Raw genomic sequence first — 18,405 nt, forward strand, 5'->3', positions numbered from 1 at the left:
GGTGTGTACTGTAGAAAGATGATTAGTGCACAATGAAATAACTTCATGCACAACAAGCAACAACAAAATCACTCAGTCTGCGTCCAATGCATGGCATCAATCATTACCTGTTCCATCTAATTTTGAGTTAATGGGCAGTCTCTCTCTGCTCTGAAAGGAGGATAGCTATAGTAGTCATCATCATGTTCCACTTCTTTTGGCGGGACTAGGAAAGTTTTTATTTTTTCTTCTATTTTCTATCATCCAATCATCGTTGAGGACAATGGATTTATGGAGATTCAGTATGATGGAGCGGAGGAGCTGGATTTGGAGGACTGCACTGTCAAATGCAGACACCTGAAACATGTATATTGAAACAAGAAGAGTAGAATACGGTGGTAATGGATTTCTTGTGATTCAAAGTTTTTACCGGAACAACAGACACACAAATAAAAGAAAATAAGGGAAGAAGACAGTAAGTGCAAGCCTAATTGTCAGGGGAGTATAGCTCATCCTCAAACTCTGGGGGTTCAGCCAGTAGTAGCTAATCATGTGACACACTACTTCCGTCACCTGAGCCGCTGTCCTCATCTTCCTCGCTTGCTTCATGTATTGTGTAATTCGGTGGTATGAAGTGCCGATTCATTTTGACCAATGTTAACCTCTTCACGTTTTTGGGCGAGAGACTGGTCCTTCTCACTGTTACAATGGAAGCAGCAGCACTGAAAACACATTTGGAAGAGACACTTGCGACAGGGCAAGCCAGATAGCTTATCGCCAGCCTTTCCCTATACCAATACTGCAATGGGTTTTGATCAATGTACACCTCTGTTGGGTCATCCTGATTGACCTGGACCATCCGCTCAATGTTCAGGGGCGCTGCTGCTAACCTTTTAGGCTCTTTTCTCTGTGCATCAGCATACTGTGCTTATTAATGCCTAACTGTAAATACCAATCGTGTAACGATTCTACTGGGCCTAATGATCCAGTTATTTTTGCTCTTGTTGATAGTGATGGAGGGTTGTGAGCCAAGCGCACTGCCCTCATGCCTCTGAAGTTGCACTTGATACCGCATGCCCTGCTGCAGTACTTCTTGCGGGTTGATCTTGTGGGCTTTTAATTAGCAGCCGTTCATTTTCCAACTTACTCGCTGCCTCAGCTATCCAAGTTTTGTAGCGGGCAACATCCATCTCTGAAGAAGGAATGAATGTCTTCAGTCCCAATTTTGCCCGTGGATCCAGAATTGTGGCAGAAATGTAATGTTCTTGTGACAAAATTTTATTCTGCATCCTTGTATTTTCAGCTAAGCAACGGGCTAAGCTGTCCACCAAGTCATCGGCTTCCTTTTTGTCCTCTACACCTTTGTATGATTCAGACACATTCTTCAGCTGATGCTCTAGAATTTGCAATAATGGGATAGCTTGGCCCATTGTACAATCCTCCTTGCTGACTTCACATGTGAAGACCTCAAAAGGACGAAGCATCTCAGTCAAGCATTTAACTAGGCACCATTTGTCCATCTGAAGGGTCATGACTTTCTCAGAAGCATCCAGTCTTTGCAAGACATATTCATTGAGTGGCCTGTACTGCTTAAACAGACGATCAAGCATGTAATACATTGAGTTCCAACGTGTTTCCACCTCCTGGATGAGTGCTTTGTCTGGCATCTTATATTCACGTTGAATGATCCTCAGCTGCTTCCGAGCTTTAAAAAAATGGCTGAAATGAGTGCATATTCTTCGGCAGATGGTCAGTAAGTTGCTGACTATGGGTTCTTTTTTCAGAAAGTCTTTAACTATAATGTTTATGCAGTGTGCCAAACACGGAACCCTGAAATAGGAACCAAGGTCTATGGCCTTAAGTACATTACTGCCATTATCTGTGGCAACAAAACCAAAACAAAGCCTTCTTGGGCGCAGCCATTCAAAAGTCTTGCTGCAAAACTCTTGCAAAATGTTTACTGAAGTATGAAATTTCTCCATGGCGAACATGGCTACAGTTGCATGTTTCCGAGTAGCTTTAAAAATCTCAGCTGTGTCAATAGCACCTCGTTCAGATAGCTTATCTCTAACCTCCACAAAAGAGACCCAGTGTGCAGTGATGCACATGTAATCTGTGGTTTGGCAACTGGTCCACATGTCTGTTGTCAGGTGGATATTGTGAACAGCACTCTGCTGCAAAGCTTGTCCAACCAATTCCAGCCATCATGATGTAGTGTCGGAACAGCAATTCTTGCGAAATAGGGCCTGGCTGGGAACCTTCCATTTAGGGCAGATGGCTGACACAAATTCAAGGAAACCCACCCCTTCCACAAATGAAAAAGGGAGAAGGTCCAGTGATAACATTTTAGCCAGCTTTGCATTGTACAACCGTGCCGTTGGGTGGTTGCGTTGGAACTGCCCCTCCAACCTAATCATGCTCTCAATGGTAGGGTGGATTACTTTCCTTTGTGGTGCTGTTGGTTTCATTAACCCACTTAGGCTCAATGACGCAGTTTGTCTGATTTTGGTACTCGGTCGCCTTGGTGTCTCAGCCTGACTCTGAGTATGGCTCTTACTGAGGTGCCACTCAGATGTTACTGAGGAGGATGTTGGTGGTCCCATTACACTACTGGGGACAGGGCTAGAAATGCCTCCCTCTTCTTCACCTTCCACCACAATAATATCGTCCCCTGATTCTTCATGACCAACTTCAATGTTTTTCTACTTTGCTTTAAGTGAAGTAGGTAAATCTCCCACACGATAGTGTGGTGTATTCTGAGATGACTTGCTTGGCCTCTGGTACAATAGTTTGTACCAAGCTTACCGCGCTGAACACCTGTGCAACAAATTGAGCATATAGCAACGTTCTCCTCCTTAGTGCTAACAGAAAAGAAGTCCCAAACTGGGGAGGAGAACTTTCTGGCACTTCTGGATTTGCCACTTTCAATACCAGATGAACTGGAGGGTGTGCTTGAAATGTGACTCAGTGCATCTGCACTATAACTTTTACTTCCACTACCTACTGAGATGGTTAAGCTGGATGTAGTAGGTCCCTGCCGTGCCTTTGAAAATATCGCAGCTGGAGGTCCTAGTAGTGTAACCTGTGTTAGTGGTATCCCTGCTACACCCCGCTCAGTAGCGGCCTTTCTGGATAGGGTGAGAATGTTCATCTCCATCCCCTTTGGGGCGGGAGTGATGTGCGTGATGACTGGCTCATCTTCATCAACATCATCCCCCTCTTCTACATCTACCTCCATAACTCTAAGTTTTTCTGGAACCATCCTTTTCAGAAGCATTGTCTTGTGGCGTGCATCACTCTCAGTCTGAGCTGGTGGCTGCCAAGTGGCATCATGATCATCAGAACTGGGGCTTGAAGAAGAAGATGATGGACTAAGCCTCCTTTTCCTTGCTGGTGGTCTGGAAGACAATAGATCTTCAGAAACAGTGGTTTGCTCCAATTTGTCTGCAGGAAGCTCGATTTCCTGAAATGCCCCTACGTCAGGAGCAACTACTATTGTGTGCTGTTCTTGCGGCTGCTACTGCTGTTCTTGCGGCAGCTGCTGCTGTTCTAAAGGCGGCTGCTGCTGTGCTTGCGGCGGTTGCTGCTGTTCTTGTGGCGGCTGCTGCTGTTCTTGTTGCGGCTGCGGCTGTTCCTGGTGCGACTGTTATAGTTGCGGCTGCTGATGTTCTTGTTACGGCTGCTCACTTATCTGCTGAGTTTCGCCTGCGTTGACTGTGTACTAACTTGTGATAATGACATTTCAACATCGCTGCACGTTAGTAGACTTTCTTCCTCTGCGACACTCAAGGGCTTGGGCCTAGGTTGGTGGTGTTGGACCACTGGTGCGGAGGTGCTGCTCCCAGCTTGGTTCCCGGACCACGCTGCTGCAGGCATAACTTTTTTGGTCCCAAAAGAAACATTGGCCGGCACACCAGTCGTCGTTAATGGCACTTCCTTTTTGTGTTCCTTCTTCTCACCGACAACTTTCTTGGTACTGGACTTGGTACCTTTCTTTGGGGCCATCTTCTTCAGATGTCAGGCAGGACGCAGATGCACAACAAGTTGTGGTTACACGTGGACATGATGCGCAGCAGGACTTCTGTCTGGCTGGCAGTACAACGGGTGATGATGATGATGACACCTTATCCTCTGGCTTTTTGTGCACCTAAAAGCAAATAAGACAGGAGAAGAGCATCAGTGAAATGTTGCAGTTGTTGTTATGGTTCAGTTACTTATTACTGCACTAGTACAAACAAAATATATAGTCTAGCCATTTCTGACACTTTGTCAACATGGGCTATGTTATACTACTGTGTACACACACTACACTCTCAGGAAGGATAGGAAAGAGAATAAGAACCACCAAAATAAAAATGTAATGGAAGTGGGGTGGACCCTATTTGCCATTAAATTATTTGAGCATCACATCATTCATGGAGCTGCTGCTGGTAAAGGGGGTGGATGGATGGAATAAGTAAGCCAATAGGAAATCCATGCAGGCCTATATGGGAAAAGCAGGACACTAATAACTCCCAACACAAAAAAAGGCCACCAGCCACATGGACACTCACAAATCACAAGCAACAAGCAGGGGGCCTGGGAAACACCAGGAGCTGAGGACTAAAGGCCTATAACAGCCAGGCAAAGGATGCATGCTAAAGCACACTGCTCTGCCTTTTTAATGCAACAAAATGCAAATACGAAAATTCACAGGCCCCATAAAAGTCTGCAGGGTGCATGCATTGCACACCAACACACACCAGACAGACACAACAAAGGCATGTCTTTAAGACGCCCAACATCAGAAAGCCCACCCCAAAAAACACACTTGCCAACTCAATCCAATGCCATCCTTGCCCTAAATGATGTCTAAATTCATCAGACCACACACAAACACTTGATTAATAAAGCTGTGACTACCTGCTCTGAGCCTACTGGATAAAAGAAGGCCTGTTGGCAGACAAGGTCAGACAACCTTGCAGGCCTAGGCTTCAAAATGGCCACATGGCCAGGCCCAACATCAGAAAGCCCACCCCAAACAAACACACTTGCCAACTCAATCCAATGCCATCCATGCCCTAAATGATGTCTAAATTCAACAGACCACACAGAAACACTTGATTATTAAAGCTGTGGCTGCCTGCTCTGAGGCTACTGTATGAAAGCAGGCCTGTTGACAGACAAGGCCAGACAAGCTTGCAGGCCTAGGCTTCAAAATGGCCACCAGCCACATGGCCAGGCCCAACATCAGAAAGCCCACCCGCAAAAAAACATACTTGACATCTCACTACAATGCCATCCATGCCCTAAATGATGTCTAAATTCAACAGACCACAGAGAAACACTTGATGAATAAAGCTGTGGCTACCTGCTCTGAGCCTACTGGATGAAGACAGGCCTGTTGGCAGACAAGGCCAGACAAGCTTACAGGCCTAGGCTTTAAAATGGCCACCAGGCCAGGCCCAACAACAGAGAGCCCACCACAAAAAAAAACAATTTCCCAACTCAACCCAATGCCATCCAGTCCCTAAATGATGCTTGAAAATGAAATACATAAAAAAACACCAAAGGAACAGTTGCTTCATCATGCACACACCCATGAGGCCATGACTAGCTCGGGCCTACTACTGACTACTACTACCCACAACATTTAAAAAAAAAAGAATGATAGTTACCAACATTAAATTGTAGTTGTAACAACTGCAATGCCCCCAAACAGACACAACAACCATTTACTTGTAAAATATCCAATTCAAAAATCCTCAAATCCAATTGCAATGATGCAGCAGACAAAAAGAGTGATCTTTCCAGCTCAAAATCCAAAGGCAGAATGAGCAGGAGATGAACAAAGCACTGGGAGGAGCCTGCTGGGCAGGAACAGGAAGTTGGAGATTCTGTGGCACTTCCTCCCTCGCCACACCTTTTTAAAAAAGGACTCCTTGCACAAAAAAGGACAGCCAAATGTCAATCTGAGGAGTTTTTTTCATCCAAATCATCATTTGCAGAAGGTTTCATGCTGCTAGAGCTGATATTCTTCTCCAAATTGAAAATTTTACATTTTCAATTCTCAAGCTTCGTATTACTTCCGCCGGATGTTGATGGCGCGTCAAAAATGACATGATCGCATTTTCTAGCTCCCTATTGCGTTGGATATGACGTGTTCGGGTTCTCTCGCTCCTTGTTGCGTTTGATATGATGTGCTCGCGTCCTCACGCTCTCGCTCGTGGTGGAGAATGACGTGTTTGGTTTCTCTCACTCCTTGTTGCGTTCAATATGACTTTTCCGCGTCCTCAAGCTCTCGCTCGCGGTGGAGAATGACGTGTTCGAGATCTCATACTCTTGCGTTGCATGATTGCGAGACGAATGACGTGATCGCGAGACGAATGACGTGATCGCGGGCGCCAACTCTCGTAAGATAGCTAAAATGGCTACCAACAATCCAACATCTTGTGGAGAACGAGACCGGATCAGAAAAACTTGTCGGCAAACGTGGAGATTCAGGTAAGGCGATCGCGCGCACAAAAACTTATTTTTACAGCGAGTAAGAAAAAAAATTCCCGGATGATGCAGATTGTGGAAATTTGGACATTTTCGCGCTCTCCGCGGAACGCGAAAATGTAAAATTATCGCAATTTCCGCGAGCGGAACGGAATTTGACGCCCAGGCCTATGTGTAGTATCTTCATGCTATGTTTATAGTGTTCCACTTTACCTTGTTCCTAGCTGTGCAGCCAGTGTTCTGTGTGGAATGTTGGTATGATTGACATGAGTGGAATGCTTGGGTGCCTGGTGTGAGTGTAGACAGTTGGAATATGGGCTGAGAAGCTAGCAGGCTGATCCTGATGGGGTTAAGAACCTAATAAAAATCATAAAGACATCTCTCGACTACGTCTCCTGTGTCACCTCTATGCATGGAACCAGCTTATTACAGAACGACATGCAGAGAAGTCAGGGGCACGCATCTGTATATGAACAATCGTGAAATTCTGATAATTACCACTGCAATTCAAGACATACCATGCAGCCTGACCTCGTCAGTGCCGGATCGCTCTACCCGCCGCCCCATCTGTATTATTGTCTTGTACTGTTGCTGCCGTTTTGCCCCATTTGGATTGTTTTTCTGTATTGTTGCTGCAGTTTTGCCTCATTTGATTGTTGCCCCATTTGTTTTGCTTTGCTCTGCCCCCTGTTGCCTGTTGCCCTGCCCCCTGTCGCCCTAGCGCTTTTGGACCCGCTGCCCACCCCGCTCCCTGCCGCTGCTCCGCCGCGGCCCTGACCCCACTCCTGCTGGTATCCACGACCCTCTCTGATTCGCCACCCCGCTCCCACCTCCCAGCTGCTCCTCCCTCCCACTGTATACTTAGGGCTGGAGCCGTGCTACGGGGAGCTGTGACCCAGCATGACCTCGTCAGTGCCGGATCGCTCTACCCGCCGCGTGGCCCCCTCCAGGAAGTCACCCGGTCCCCTGCTGCCACCACTGCTCGATCCGCTGCTCTAATTGTGCCGCTGCTCGATCCGCTGCCCTGATTGCGCCCCGCTGTACGGTAGTATCGCCTCAGCTCTGCCGCCATTTTGTGCTGCCCCCTGTTTCCGTTTTGCCCCATCTGTATTATTGTCTTGTACTGTTGCTGCCGTTTTGCCCCATTTGGATTGTTTTTCTGTATTGTTGCTGCCGTTTTGCCTCATTTGATTGTTGCCCATTTGTTTTGCATTGCTCTGCCCCCTGTTGCCTGTTGCCCTGCCCCCTGTCGCCCTAGCGCTTTTGGACCCGCTGCCCAACCCGCTCACTGCCACTGCTCCCCCGCGGCCCCACCCCCACTCCTGCTGGTATCCTCGAACCTCTCCCATTCGCCACCCCGCTCCCACCTCCCAGCTGCTCCTCCCTCGCTCCGCCCCTCCACTCTCCATTTATGGCAGAGTCCGCGCGTACGCACAGCGTCAACGCGCAGCGGGCGCGCCCTATTCGCTCCGAAGGCACGCCAAAGGTAAGCCCTTCTGCGCCCGTCCGCACTGGGACCCTGCCCAGCACCAGACCCCCTGGCCACCGTAGCTGCCATCCCACCCGCAGGACCTACGACGCAGCCACCCTCAACGCACTCAGCACCGACCGGACCCCCAGCTGCCAACTAGCCTCCCCAGGAAGCACCCATGGACCCTTCACCTGCCAATCCTGCAATTTCCCCTGCATCCGGACCTGCACCGCACCCGCCAAGCCAAGCACCAGCAACAACCACCTGAAGTGCATCCTGCTCAACACCCGCTCCATCCACAGACACGCCATGGAACTCTGGAACCTCCTCGACTCCACATCCCCAGAGGTCGCCTTCCTCACAGAAACATTGATGAACGCCTCCTCAGCACCCAACATCGCCATCGCCAGCCCGGACGGATACAAGATCTCCCGGAGGGACCGCGTCAACCAGACTGGAGGAGGCATCGCCATCGTCCACAAGAACACCATCCGCAACATGACCAACACCGACGACACCCTTTCAGCCGCTGAACACCTGCACTTCCAGATACACACCGACCACAAGACCACCCTCAGAGGTACCCTCATCTACAGACCCCCGGGACCACGCACACGATTCAGCGAAGATATCGCCGACTTCATCAGATCGCACGCCCTCCCCTCCACTGACTACATGCTCCTCGGGGACCTCAACTTCCACCTGGAGAACAACAACGACCGCAACACCGCCACCCTGCTGGACAACCTCGCCAACCTCGAACTCAAGCAACTGGTGACTGCCCCCACCCACTACGCCGGCCACACGCTTGACCCCGTCTTCTCCTCCAGCAAAGACATCTCCTTCAGCCACGCCACCGGACACCCCTGGACAGACTACAGCTGCGTTCACTTCAGCTTCAGAAGGACCACGCTCCACCACCACTCTGAACCAGAACCCTCCCGTCAGCTCAGCGAACCCCAACCAAGCTGCCAGCAACCTCACAAGGTGGATCAGCAACTGCGCAGACAACCTCGCTCCACTGAAGACCTCCCCCGTCAGACCCGGCAACAAGAAAGCATCCTGGTTCACCGACGAACTCAAGAGCTCTAAGAAGAACTGCCGAGCCCTCGAGAAAGCCTGGCGCAGAGACCCGACACCAGACAACATGACCACCCTCAAGCTCGCCACTCGAAAACACCACCAGCTGATCCACACCACCAAGAAAACTGCATTCAAGGAACGACTAGATAACAACGCCCACAACAGCAAAGAACTCTTCAACATCGTCAAAGAGCTCTCGAACCCTAGCGCCGGCAACAACGACATCACCCCATCGCAAGAACTCTGCAACTCGCTCGCCTCGTTCTTCCACAGCAAGATCACAGACATCCATAACAGTTTCAGCACACAGCCGACGCACCCCACGAACGCACCAACGCCCCCCACCACCACCCTCCGCACCTGGACACCGGTTAACACCGAAGACATCATCCGCACGATGAACTCCATACACTCCGGATCACCAACCGACCCCTGCCCTCACCACGTCTTCAAAAAGGCCGACTCCATCATCGCACCCCATCTCCGGGACATCATCAACGCCTCCTTCAATACCGCCACCTTCCCGGAGAGTTGGAAGCATGCCGAACTCAGCGCCCTACTGAAGAAACCAGCAGCGGACCCCACCGACCTCAAGAACTACCGCCCAATCTCGCTCCTTCCTTTTCCTGCCAAAGTCATTGAGAAGACAGTCAACAGCCAGCTGGCCACCTTCCTTGAGACAAATGGATCCCTCGACCACTCAAAGTCTGGCTTCCGGGCCAACCACAGCACCGAGACTGCCCTCATCGCAGCCACCGATGGCATCCGAGCCCTGCCCGACAACAGGGAAATGGCAGCCCTCATCCTCCTGGACCTCTCAGCGGCGTTCGACACGGTCTGCCACCGCACCCTAGAACAGCGCCTGCACAACATCGGAATCCAGGAGAAGGCACTGGATTGGATCATCTCCTTCCTCACCGAAGAACCCAGAGAGTCCGCCTCCCCCCGTTCAAATCCGAGGCCACCGAAGTCACCTGCCGCGTACCACAAGGATCATCACTCAGCCCCACGCTGTTCAACATCTACATGAGCCCCCTTGTGGCCATCGCATGCCAACACAACCTCAACATCATCCCCTACGCCGACGACACCCAGCTGATCCTCTCCCTCACCAACGACCCCGACACCGCCAGAACTAACCTACACGAAGGGATGAAAGACGTAGCGAGTGGATGATAAACAGCCGCATGAAACTGAACTCAGATAAAACCGAAGTCCTCAATCTGGGATCAGCATCCTCCGCCTGGGACGACTCCTGGTGGCCCCCTGCCCTCGGCAGTGCACCCAAACCAACGGACCACGCACGAAACCTGGGCTTCATCCTGGACTCCTCCCTCTCGATGACCAGACAAGTCATCGCCGTCTCCTCGTCATGCTTCAACATCCTACGCATGCTCCGGAAGATCTTCCGGTGGATCCCCACCAAAACCAGGAAGACGGTCACCCAGGCCCTCGTCACCAGCCGACTGGACTACGGGATCACCCTTTACGCCGGAACCACAGCCAAACTCCAGAAAAGACTCCAGCGCATTCAGAACGCATCAGCACGACTCATCATGGACATCCCTGACACAGCCACATCTCCGGGCACCTGAGAGACCTGCACTGGCTCCCCGTCAACAAGAGAATCTCGTTCCCACTCCTCACCCACGCACACAAAGCTCTCCACAACCAAGGCCCCAGATACCTCAACGATCACCTGACCTTCTACACTCCCACTCGCCAACTTCGATTGAACAGCCACGCCCTCGCCGCCGTTCCCCACATCCGACGAACCACAATGGGAGGAAGATCCTTCTCCTACCTGGCTGCCAAGACGTGGAACTCCCTCCCCATCCACCTCCGCCTGGCCCAAGACCACCTCTCCTTCAAGAAGCAACTCAAGACCTGGCTGTTCGAGCAGTAGAGAACCCCCCTCTCCCAAGCGCCTTGAGACCCTCCGGGTGAGTAGCACGCTATATGCTTTGATTGATTGATTGAGTGCTCAATGCAAACATTTTTACCATACTATGGTCAGACCTAAAACCAAGGTATTGGTAAAAGTACCTAATTCAAGATACAATCCTGCCACGTAGCCAACCAAGGGATCACTGGAGATGCCAGGGGCTAAAATTGCAGTAAACAATTGTTCTGTGTTTCCAGGGGAGCGAGACGGTGTCTAGTATTCGGCCCTCTCAGTTACGGGCTACTGAATCAAGGTTCTTAGAATTGAAATATCCAATTAGACAGTGCGTCTACAATTTTAACCGAACAGAAGATATGCTACAATAAACCCAAATGTAGGGAGAAACGTAAAGCTCACATACCTAACATAATTAATGCAGGAAGCAGCCTTGTATGTTTACAAGGAAGCTGGGACAAGGCCCAATATCCAAACTTCTTAGCCAAGATGCTCAATGGCTATGAGGGATTCCCAGTAATGTCCAGTGCAGTAGAGTAACAAAGATTTGAGACAATACCTGGTATCTGATCGCTTCAACCAGAGACACATGGACTCTAAATTTCCAAACACAATATAAGTGAGGATTATTAACCAGGGCAGTCATATCACTCTGTAAAATATAATAATTAGAAGGGCATTGTTGTACCTACCAAACAAGATAAAGGAAGCCTAAAGCGATTGGCAGCATTGAAGTTCAGGATGTCGGTACGGCGGGATGTGTCAGAAGTTAACAACGAGTCCTGGGCATGGCGGGAACTAAGTAAAGCTTTTCCTGTAATAGAACTAAAATAGTGCAAATTAAGAACTTTATAAAAGTGGCATTTTCATAACTACAATTTAAAATGTAACTCCACTATTAATTGTGATTTTAAATTGTGATTCCAGAGATACCACACTGGGTAGTCTTGTCTCTTTCCAATTGGAAATTATACTTATGAGATGTAAGAAGGTAACTCCATTGTTAGCCTATGGGAGTAATAAGCCTTACCACAGTGAAAAAAAATCAATTTAGGAGTTTTTCACTACTAGGACATGTAAAACTTAATAGTACATGGCCAACTTTTTAAAGATACTGCACTCTGCCCTAGGGCTGTACAGCCTGCCTACCTTATGGGGGACATCTGTATTTATGGGGGACATCTGTATTAAAAAGAAGGCTTGAGCCTGGACAACGGGTTAAAATTGTCAAGTCGGCATGACAGTTTAAAACTGCAGACACAGGCTCTGCAATGACAGGCCTGAGACATGTTTGGCTACTTACGTGGGTGGCACAATCAGTGCTGCATGCCCACTAGTAGCATTTAATTTACAGGCCCTGGGCACATGTAGTACACTTTACTAGGACTTATAAGTAAACTAAATATGCTGATTGGGGATAATCTAATGTTAGCATGTTTAAAGAAGGGCACATGCACTTTCGCACTGGTTAGCAGAGGTAAAATGCCCAGAGTCCTAAAGCCAACAAAAAAGTATTTAGCAAAAAGGGAAGGGGGAAGGCAAAAGGTTTGGGGGTGACCCTACAGAAAGGGCCGTTTCAAACACAGAACATATATCAGCATTAGCATATTTACCTGTTGAAACTATGCACAATGTATTGGACAAGTATAAGTGGATATGTACTTTTGTATACTGAAGCCATTCCCCCTGTAATTTGTGAAGGACATTTGAAACAGTTGTATCATACTCAAGACAGATGTTTAGGAACATTCAGCGTTATTGCAAAACAACGTATACACGATGTGCGTGTTCCCATTTGGAGGAGAATTTTGGAATAAGGATAAAGCTATAGATTACTATGGATTAATGCAGAATCAAAAGGTCAGAATATAGGTACAGCCCGATGTGGCGGTTTAGCTGTGCTTTTCTGGGGACTGGAGACAGTCCCACTTCCTCATGTTGTTAGTACCCCTGTGCTTTGGGCATAGCACTACAGAAAATTGCACGCACCTACAGAAAAGATGATGACAAAAAATGGTTGAATATTGGATAACTAAAGGTGTGCATCCTGCCTTGATAAACAAGTACCTCTGAGTAACCATGCTGACCGGCTCCTTGTCGGAATCGTTTCCGACCGTCTCGGGATTGGCGAGTCAGATCGACTGATTACAATCTTTCTGAACACCCTTCCGTCGTACTCCCATTGACATCACATTAAAAAAAGGGGTGATTGCATGAAAAAGGGGTGGTTGCGGAAAACCTTGCACCTTATGGCGTGCACCCCATGGTACCTGCCACACTGTGCATGGTTGTGAAGAGAGGTCCCAAGGGTACCTACATGGGCCCCAACCAGAGACCTCTGGGTGAAAGGGGGCCTGCTACGGGCCTCCCAGGTCAGTTTCTGACAGCCGTTTTGTGTCGGACAGACTGATTATCTAAGTCTGTCCAATTCCGACATTGTAATCCGTCTGTTGGAAACGTGATCAGAAGTTGTGTACGATTCAGCTCCGACCGACTCAGAGTCTCCGCTACCGGTCGGAACCGAGTTGGAAATACTGAACGGTTACCTTCTATTCTAATCGATAGGACAGAAATGTTTCTGAGTTGGTCAGAAACATAGGTTCCAACATGGGTTAGGAAATTCCGAATGCCATTCGGTGCCTTTCCGACCGACATCGTAATGAGGCCCTTAGTCGTAAATGTAGGAGAGACTGGGGGAGTGGCTGGAAAATGGGGACTGCTTACTACTAAATGGTAGGAGTTTAGGGAGGGATAAGGCGGGGTTTTGGGTAGGAAAGACAACCAGCCATAAAAGAGAGCCCATTGCTATTTACAAATGGCACCTCTAAATTTACTACAGCCAAAAACGCTCCAGACCAACAGTATGTTTAACACCGTACATGACCAGCTGTTGGTTCTGCAAATGAAAATAATAGAGACAGGGACTTAAAAAAAAAACATCGGAAATAAAGTTCTTTTTCAGGATAAAATAATTGAACACCTTATTTTAATTATATAGAAGTAGCTTCATCTGTTTAAAATAAAATAGGCTAATTATATAAGTATTTTAAGTAATTCCTATTATATAACTATGTATTTTTAATACATAATAAATAAATATATAACTTTTACTGTAGATGAGTTTTTTTGATAAAACTACATTTTTTTTAATGTAATTCAATTTAGTGTGCTAATTTAATTTAGTATATTTAAACTAATTACATATTTAGTAAAATTAGTAGTATTATCTAATGTTTTATTTTTTACTACATTTAAAATAAATATAAAACATTAATTTGCATTAATGATTAGACTATTATATATTTACTATTTATTTTACATTTAATACATTGTTTTATATGTTCTCTATATTTACCATAGGATGCCTTTGCCTCTGTGGTGAAAAACTGTGCCTATTTGTGAAAAATGACTAGTAGTATTTCATATTTGTAAATTAGGTTCCATTTTCACCTTTTGCAGTAAATTTACACTCAGAAAATGGTAAATAGAGAAAAGAAGAAACTGTATTGCAAAGTGTATGAGTAAATCTACACAAGTATTCATCTTTAAATTTACCTTTGTGAATACGCTCACAAATCTTTAATGATACAGTTGTGGAACCAAATGATTTCATTGACAAGCACATCTTGCTTCTGTAAGTATTCGCAGGTGATGTTCACTTTTTTATTCAATATATATCACCAGCTTCATCTACATATGCACTAGGGTATCTTTCAAGTTTGCTGTTTAAATTCACCTTTACTACCTCGTTCATCAATTTATCTGCCTCCAAATTGTTAATTATTATTAGCTCTTTAACAAAGCTAGGTACTCTTTTCAGGAAAATACATTTGTGTTCCAAAGCTTTGTATTGACCTCAACAATGGGTTCTACTTCAAGCATGTACTAGTCACAAAATGACTTCTAAACTTAGTTTCTACAATACATTTTTCTACCATTGATTGGAAAAAAACACTTACACCTGGCTGTTATTTAAAAGCATATGATTCACTCTAAATGAATTATATATCCTTATAGGATATCTCACAATCTCTTTTTTTAATCTTCTTTGTTTTACAGGGTGCTTTTTGGGGACTCATCATTGGATTGGTTGTTGGAGCAATCCGCCTGATCATGGACTTCATCTATCAAGCACCGCATTGTGGTGAGGTGGACACTCGTCCCTCTGTACTGAAAGATGTCCACTATCTACATTTCGCTTTGATCCTTTTTGCACTGACCTGCAACATCAGTATAGCTGTGAGCCTATGCACCCCGCGAATCCCAGAAGAAAGCGTAAGCATGTTTATCACTTTTAAAATGAATTCATTGAGAACATTCCCAACCTGGGGGAATATTTATCAATAAGTAATACAGTGCAGCAAACCACTTTGCTGCGCTTCACTACTTAACAGGGAAAGGGCAGGAATTTGCAGTATTTAGCATAATATAGCACATTCTTGTCTTTTTTCAGTGCTGGCACACAATGTGCTTGCTATCCTCAGGCACCCTTGCAGCATGATGCAAGGCTGTCTGCGTTGTAAGCAGGATTGTTTTTATGCAAGAATGAGTATATATGAGTTTATTAACTGCTCTGAACAAAGCCAGATTAAACTCTGAACTATAGCAGTGGGACAATTATAGGAACATCTGCAAATAAGCCCTCAGCCTGGATGATGTTCCTCAGTTCAAGAAAGGTGATGTTCTTAAGCCTTTGCCTATTTACAGGAACTGTAGACTATCACTTTGCGGAGACACGGTGTGAGGTGGCACATATGATGATCGAATTTGAGACTAAGATAATTCTGTAGCACTCTCAAGACCTTTTCAAGTTACTCTAGTATCCAAAGATTCTGAAATTATGGATTTTCAACAAAACTGTATGCACCTCTTGACAAATGTGTTTCTTTCTGCGCATCAGCAGAAAATTCGCACTGGCTTCCAAATAATGCATTGAGCTAGGAGGATCTCTGTGCAAATGGCTATTCTTTAAAACCTATGTATTACAAAAAACAAAACTAAAACACAATAATATCCTATGGGCCACTAGAAAAGCATCTGTTGACCCCTTGGACCAGCAAGAAAGGCGCATTTTCTAATGTACTATTTGATTAGTTTAGTCAGGTTTACTGAACTTCTTATTAGCACACATCACGCAACTAATTGTTGTTTTCTAGACATTCCAGACATTATTAATCAGTAAGAGAAAATATAAATATAAGCAGTAAAACATTTACCTGCAAAACATGTTACTTTAAGCAGAGGTTGTCATCTTATCTACATGTTCCCGACATTATAGTAAAAAACATATACCTTAATTAACTACTTTTAATAGACAAAATATATTTGCCCAGGCCTAGACCTGGGAACCAAAGGACCAAATGTTTGGAGACCATTCAGGGATACCACTCTCTGCATGTGGGTAAAGTTCAGGAAAGTGTGGATAATGGTTATGCACAAAACCTGCCTTTTGGGAACTGCTGTATTTTGTGGAGGCAGCCATAGATTAGTCTAAATTGAAAAAATGAAGGAGCAGGGAGATGGAAGATTTAGTTTTGAATGGAAATGTCATAACAATGTGCGAAGTACTTGAACAAAAATATTTAAATGTACCATTCTAAATCCAGATCGGATAGTCACTGTGAGGGTATCTATGAGCATCAGTGTATTCCATATTGAGTAAGCCAAACTCTTTCTCCAATAATCACTTCAATTTGCTGATGGAATCAATGTTATTATTGATCACTGTCCTACAGATCCTAAAATAGTTTTCATCCACTGATTGCTGACAATGCTCTGTTTTCTACAGGTGATTATCTGGGAAACCTTCTATTGCTTAGCGTCGTTTTTAAGGTTTGATTGAAAATTAAAAGTCCTACTTTTTAAATGCACTGCTACTTGCCCTCTGAGTTGTCCAGGGCTGATCCCAGGGGTGACTTATATGTATTAAATCGAATGTTTGGCCTGGAAAAAGGCTTATTTTGCCAGGATGAAACAGCAGATAAAACTGCACACACAGGCTCCTCAATGGTGACATGTTTAAAGGGCTACTTAAGTTTGTATCCCAAACAGTGTTGCATTCTCACTAGCAGCATTTAATTTACAGGCCCTGGGCACATGTAGTGCCATTCCACTAGAGACTTAACAGTACATTACATATGTTAATTAGGGATTAGCTAATGTTTCCGTGTTTTAAGGAGTGAGCACATGCACTGTAGCACTGATTAGCAGTGGTAAAGTACACTGAGTCCTAAGGCCAGAGAAAAGGAGCTCAGCAAATTTGGAAGAGGAAGGCACAACGAAGACCACCCAACGGCTGACAGGTCTCACATGTGTCTCCGCCAGCTGAAAGTGGAGAGAGCTAACCAACCCCTTGGAAGTTGCTCATCACTAAAGCATAAGTACCTGGATGGACCATTATGATTGGTTCAATCTGACCCAGGATAGTTTTCCATTTCGAATACAACGTTGTGTATATAAAAGCACGAGCATATACGAATGCAACACTGTCAAAATTTCAAAGCAATCGGTGAAGAACTTTCGGAGATTTGAGATTTTGAACAAACGAACAGTTACATTTTTATTTATATAGATATCCTGATGGTACTACCGGGTACTTTTTCAAAGTAGGTAAATTGCTACTGGTTAGACTGGCCTGGGCGGGGAAGCAGGCAAGATTAAGTTGGGATATACACTAACACTGCCATATTCAATGAGGGGACTAGGAGCCCCATACCTAGATTTGTATTACCAAAGCTGCACAAAGTTCACATGCGTACTACTGGATTCAAGAGATAACAGGGCTCCCCATTTGCAGATTGAGAAAACAGTAGTGGTCCCCTCCCCACTCCCGGCGCTAATGTTTAAAGCCCCCATCCAAAGAAGCGGAGCCCAGGACTCAGTAAATGCTGCCATGCATGCCTGGCTGTACCGACTTAAAAAGCAGGCCGGTGCTATACTATCACGCCATTGACTCCAAAAGAATAGTGCCAATGGCTACCTATATGGAGGTAGAAGGAGGTATCATGCGCTCTAAAATCAATGAACATCAATACTATAGGTGACCTATTTATGGAGGGCAAAGCGCAGGGGTGGGCTGAGAGAGAGGCAGATGGGCATAAAAACACAATACTCATAGGATTCCACTTTCAAAGAATGAGACATGCACTGAGGGAGACATTATGTGATGAAATGTTGGAGCTGACGGAAATTGCAGCCTATCTACTACAAACAGACTAGCCCACAAATATAGTTTCCAATAGATATAATATCTCATAGGACTACCACAAAAACTAGTACATCAAGGCCGAACTGGAGTGGCAGAATGAGATGGGGAGAATTTAGATGACACTACTGTTGTGAGACCACGAAGCGTGTCTCATTGAATGGGCACCAGAGATTAATCCATTTCAAATTCCTCAACCGAGTTTATTACACCCCAGCTAGATTGTACCGGTATGCTCTGCACTAGGCAGGACTAGGCAGAGTGTGAAAGATGTAGAGCAAGCCCAGC

General features: G+C 46.0%; 1 protein-coding gene across 1 annotated transcript in view; it reads left to right on the forward strand.

Annotated features, from left to right (window-relative positions):
• The window catches only part of LOC147747155 (sodium/glucose cotransporter 4-like), a 447,273-nt gene that overhangs the window by 306,019 nt on the left and 122,849 nt on the right, over positions 1 to 18,405 (forward strand). Inside the window, exon 12 of the mRNA XM_086952401.1 lies at positions 14,973 to 15,188. Coding sequence (XP_086808527.1) covers positions 14,973 to 15,188 — 216 coding nt within the window. The remainder of the gene's footprint in view (positions 1 to 14,972; positions 15,189 to 18,405) is intronic.

This window comes from Lissotriton vulgaris, chromosome 1_1, assembly GCF_964263255.1.
Source record: "Lissotriton vulgaris chromosome 1_1, aLisVul1.2, whole genome shotgun sequence".
In the NCBI taxonomy this organism is placed as follows: Eukaryota; Metazoa; Chordata; class Amphibia; order Caudata; family Salamandridae; genus Lissotriton; species Lissotriton vulgaris.